General features: G+C 45.3%; 1 protein-coding gene across 1 annotated transcript in view; it reads left to right on the top strand.

Moving 5' to 3' along the window:
* Nucleotides 1-2,580: 2,580 nt before the first annotated feature.
* The window catches only part of Kif2c (kinesin family member 2C), a 24,038-nt gene continuing 20,967 nt past the window's right edge, over nt 2,581-5,651 (top strand). The window contains exons 1-2 of the mRNA XM_021199994.1: nt 2,581-2,647; nt 4,341-4,435. Coding sequence (XP_021055653.1) covers nt 2,587-2,647; nt 4,341-4,435 — 156 coding nt within the window. The 5' untranslated portion in view covers nt 2,581-2,586. The remainder of the gene's footprint in view (nt 2,648-4,340; nt 4,436-5,651) is intronic.

Raw genomic sequence — 5,651 nt, 5'->3', positions numbered from 1 at the left:
GAGAGAGGGAGAGAAGGAGAGAAGGAGAGAGGGGGAGGGGGAAGGGAGGGAGGGAGGGAGGGAGGGAGGGAGAGGCTGAGGGCCGGATACTTAGTAGATAAAGGTGCTTGCCACTGAGCCTGAAGACTTGGTCTTGATCCCTAGCACCTCAGGCTAGAAGGAAAGAACTGACTACTGAGCACTGAGCGTTTCCCTCTGATCTCCATAGGAGCACACCCACATGCACACACGAATAAATATAAAATAAAGGGAACTGGAGAGAAAGCTCAGCTGACAAGGGAATCTGCTGCCCTCCTGAGACCTGTGTTGTCTGTTCCATAACAAGACCCTGTCTTAAGGCCAGGTTTAAATTTTTTTTTTTTAAAGATTTATTTATTTCATGTATATGAGTACGCTGTTTTCATTCACACCAGAAGAGGGCACTGGACCCCATTACAGATGATTGTGAGCCATCATGTGGTTGCTGGGAATTGAACTCAGGAGCTCTGGAAGGGCAGATTATATAACAAATTCCAGCTCAGCCAGAGCTATATAGTAAGACCCTGTCTCAAAAAACAAAACAAAGAAAAATAGGTCATTCTCTGCTACACTGTGAATTAGAGGCCAGTCCAAGATGTTCATGGACAAGAAGTTGTTTTCTTTTATATTTTTTTTAAATAAATCTTTATTTTTTTTAAAGATGCTCTTACCTACTGATCCATCTCACCAGCCCTTCTCTTATATTTTAACTTAAACATCACCATCATCATCGTCGTCATCAGCACGTGTGGGGGAGGGAAACCTCCCTAGGTTACAGGGATGACAGCTTTCAGTGGTGAGCTCTCTCTTTCCATCCTGTGTGTTCCAGGTTCAAGCACAGGAAGGACTTTTTTTTTTTATTAATTTATTTATTATATTATATGTAACTACACTGTAGCTGTCTTCAGACACTCCAGAAGAGGGAGTCAGATCTCGTTATGGATGGTTGTAAGCCACCATGTGGTTGCTGGGCTTTGAACTCTGGACCTTCGGAAGAACAGTCGGGTGCTCTTACCCACTGAGCCATCTCACCAGCCCCAGGAAGGACTTTTACCCTCTGAGCCATCTCAGTGCCCTGTCCCTTCTTCCATTGTTACTGTCCTTGTTTTTAACATAACTACATTTAACTTGTTTATTTAGTGTGTGTATGTGGTGCACGCCATTGCACATCTGTGGAGGCTTTGGGGAGTTCATTCTCCTACCACGTAGGTCTAGAAGATTAAACTTAGGTCTTCAGGCTTGTCAAGGTTGGATAGACCAACGGCTAGACACCATTTATACTATACATATCCCCCCGCAGGGCGGGGCGGTGGGGGTTGCTGGTCTGCATAGGTCTGCATACTGGGGCAGTTCTGATGTGTTTCAGTGAAAGAACGCTCCCCTAGAAGCCGTGGCACATGCACAAAGTCCTGGAGTTGATACCTAGTACTACAAAACAAAAAGACATTATAAATAATGACAAAAATCAGGTATGATGATTCATTCTAATTCCAGCATTTAGGCATCGTAGGATGCTATTCATCACCAGCACCTTTTTTGTTTGTTTGGGACAGTTTCACACAGCCCACTCTGGCCTCAAACATGCTGCTTAGCTAAGGTTGGCTTTAAAATTATTCTCTTGTCTTCACCTACACAGAGCTAGGATTATAGGCAGGATCTACCATACCCCGCTTCTCTTGTGTTCTTATTTATTTATTTATTTATTTATTTATTTATTTATTTATTTATTTATTTATTTATTTATTTATTTATTTATTGGTTTTTTCGAATAGCCCTGGCTGTTCTGGAACTCACTCTGTAGACCAGGCTGGTCTCGAACTCAGAAATCCACCTGCCTCTGCCTCCCAAATGCTGGGATAAAAGGCGTGCGCCACCACGCCCGGCTTGTTTTATTTTATTTTATTTTATTTTATTTTTTCCCTGTGTAATCTTGGCTATTCTGGAACTCAGGCTGTAGACCAGGCTGACTTCGAACTCAAATTTGCCTGTCTCTCTAGTGGTAGGATTAAAGGCGTGCGCCACCACCGCCCGGTCCCGTGTTAATAGAAAAAAAAAAAAAATGTCACGGACAGGAACCATTTGTCTTGTTTATTCCACTATCCCAGTCTAGCACTATGTCTAGCACAGCATGTGGCTGACTATTTTAAATTGGTGTCTTCGAAATATTGTATACATTTCAAAGAGAAAGCAATCATCAAGAAGCCAGGATTTAAGCCCCTGCCGGTAGAATCACAAAGCCCTCACTAAAACATGATACACAAGTTTTCTAGTCTTACATAAAGGCAGAAGTTCGACCTGGTACTAAACGGGCGGAGGGACAGAAGCCATAAAACCTTCCCATCAGTCTCAGAGCCCCGGAGCCCGCCCACGCGCCGGAAGCCGGAGGCCGAGACTACATATCCCACAGTGCCCTGCTGTGCGTCGCACAGGTGACGTCGTGGGGAGGCTGGCGCGCGGGATTTAAACTGCAGCGGTTTAGGCGGCGTTAACACTGCGCAGTGTTAGCAGAGTCGTCGTTTCCAAGCTTCTTTCATTTCATTTGTGTTGCCCGTTGCTGTTCCTGAGCCCATGGAGTCGCTTCACGCACGCTTGTTTCCCGGTCTCTCCATCAACATTCAACGCAGCAATGGTGAGGCTTCGAAGGGTCCTGAGGCCAAGGGGACGACCCAAGAGCGGTGAGACTGCCAAGATGGTTATCCGAATCTCCGTGTGGCAAGCTTTGGGATACTGTCCCTTATTCCACACTGAGGGGGTCTATATCACTACACTGGCAGTCGGTGTCCCCTACACAGGAGGAAAACGCTACCTTGGTTGTGGGTCCCTTGCCTGCTTTCTGAGTGTGGGCGGAGCACCTCTGCGGTTATTGGTGCGCCTAGCTAGGTTATGGTAAATAGATGCACTTCCTTCCAAAATCTTCCTCTGAACCTGTTCTGCTTTGTTGGACCCTCGGCTTCCTAGCTCCTAGGATATAGGACTGTGCTGGATATAGTGCTGTTGCAATGTGTCAGGCGCACGGATTCAAAGTAAACGAACAGGATTCCTGGTTTTTATTTTTGTTTTTGTTTTCTTTCTTTCTTTTTTGTTTTGTTTTTTCGAGACAGGGTTTCTCTGTGTAGTCCTGGCTGTCCTGGAACTCCTGTAGACCAGGCCTCAAACTCAAACTCAGAGATTCGCCTGCCTTTGCCTCCCCAGTGCTGGGATTAAAGGCGTGCGCCACCACTGCCCGGCAGGATTTCTGTTCTTAAGGAGGTGGTAAAACAACCTTCTTATTAAGCGTCTTCTACAGGTCTAATAACGGGTCATTCGTGGAATGGGCAGACAACCACAGCCAAAAATGAATCAGGGAACTTGAACACCCAGCTCTTTTTTTTTTTTTTTTTTTTAGATTTATTTATTTATTAATGTAAGTACATTGTAGCTGTCTTCAGACACTCCAGAAGAGGGAGTCAGATCTTGTTAGGGATGGTTGTGAGCCACCATGTGGGTGCTGGGATTTGAACTCTGGACCTTCGGAAGAGCAGTCGGGTGCTCTTACCCACTGAGCCATCTCACCAGCCTGAACATCCAGCTCTTTACTGATGTGTTCGGGAACAGCTCCTCCAAGGAATGTAGGAACTTAACTTGCTCAAATGACCCCTCATTCTGTCGGAGTGGTGATAAAATCTTATGGAGCTGGGGTTTAAGGCCCGTTCCCTGTTCACTTCCACTGTGGAATGGTCTAAGGGTGAACCCCACTAGGATTACTAGCATTTGTGTTAATTTTGTTTTGTTTTCTTGAGACAGTTTCTCTGTGTAACAGAGGCCTGCCTGGACTTGCTTTGTAGATCATGCTGTTCTCAAACTCACAGAGATCCACCTGCTGTACTTTGCAAGTGCTAGGATTAAAGGCATGCACCTCCACAGGCCTAGTTCTTTGGGTTTTTTTGTTTGTTTGTTTGTTTTGTTGTTGTTGTTTTGCTTTTTAAATTTACTATTATTTTATGTTCACTGGTGTTTTGTGAGATCCTCTGGAAGTGGAATTACACTTTGACAACAGGGTTTCTCTGTGTAGCCCTGGCTGTCCTGGAACTCAAGTTGTAGACCAGGCTGGCCTCACTCACAGCTCCTCGGGTCTCTGTCTCCGGTGTGTTGGGATTAAAGGCGAGGGGCACCACCGCCTGGCTGTTTGTGTTTTTTAAAAGAGAAGTAAATTTTCCCTTCTGAGGTAAATTCTACATTTGAAGTCTTTAGGATCCTTAAAGGCAAAGTGGAGAATAAAAACTTTTTTAAAAACTTAAGTTCTTCGGAGACAGATGGATAACTTCTGATCTTTTCATACATAGGCTTAATTCACTCCGCCAATATAAGCACAGTGAACATGGAGAAATCCTGTGTTTCGGTGGAATGGATCGAAGGAGGTACCACAAAAGGCAAAGAGGTAGGTCCTCTGAGAATGCTGTGCGGCGTTTCCCATGATCCTGTGCAGAGCATCTGTGTGGAACCGGTGACAGCCCAAGCTGATGCTGTGCTGTCTTCTCCAGTCTTAAGAAATGGTCCTCCCTGGATACATTGGGATTTCCTTTAGTCAAATGTTCTAAATTGAAGCAATTAGCCATTTCTGGTTTGTCTGTGGAGAGCAAGTTGCATCGAACCCTAACCAAGGCTCTGCCCACTCACCTAAGCTTGGGTCCTGAGCACACAGTACCGGTGTCAGTTTGGGTAACAAAATCTGCAACTCAGGAACGGAAATGAAGGTGTGGTTTTGACACGCCAAGGCATAAAGCCGCTGGTAATGGATGGCACAGGTGAGCCGCTCCAGAGTGGGCTTGCAAGGATTGTGAGGGCTTAGCTGAAGCAGTACAGTAGCATGCCTCAGCCAGAGGGCAGAATGACAGCACTGGCCACAGGCAGAGCAGACTCAGTCAAATGACTGGAAAGAGATGGGAGGAGGCATTGTGAAAATGTCTCTCTGGTCTGAGCATATAAAACCCAGATTTCTCCTCTGTCTCTGCCTCTTCTTTACTTGTGCTTAGCTACGTTTCCACCTATAAAGTGAAGGTGGCAATGTCTATCTGAGAATGTTGTGAGGATTTAACCACAAAGTCCTTCTGGACTGATTCCAAAATGGTAGGTAGTGTGTTGAGGCCTGGGAGTGTAGGTGACTAAGGTGCAGTCTCTAGTGGTGTTTTAGAGGGTGACAACAGCAGGCCTGTGGTGGCACATACCCTTAATCTCAGTGCCCAGGAGCCAGAGGCAGGCAGATTCCTATGTTCTTGAGGCTAGTCAGGGCTACATAGTGAAAGCCTTGTCAAAAAAAAAGAAAAAAATTGTATGAGTGCTCTCTCTGCATGTACACCTTCATGTCTGAAGAGGGCATCAGATCCCATTACAGATGGTTGTAAGCCACCATGTGGTTACTGGGAATTGAACTCAGGACCTCTGGAAGAACAGCCAGTGCTCTTAACCGCTGACCCATCTCTCCAGCCCCAGGGAAATCTTTTCTTTTTTTTTCTTTTCCTTTTCTTTTTCTCTTTCTTTCTTTCTTTCTTTCTTTCTTTCTTTCTTTCTTTCTTTCTTTCTTTCTTTCTTTCTTTCTTTCTTGTTTTTCGAGGTAGGATTTCTCTGTGTAGCCCTGGCTGTCCTGGAACTCACTC

Source organism: Mus pahari, chromosome 6 (assembly GCF_900095145.1).
Source record: "Mus pahari chromosome 6, PAHARI_EIJ_v1.1, whole genome shotgun sequence".
Taxonomy (NCBI): Eukaryota; Metazoa; Chordata; class Mammalia; order Rodentia; family Muridae; genus Mus; species Mus pahari.
Note: the sequence above shows the minus strand (reverse complement) of the source record. Positions and strands in the feature narration are given on the sequence as shown.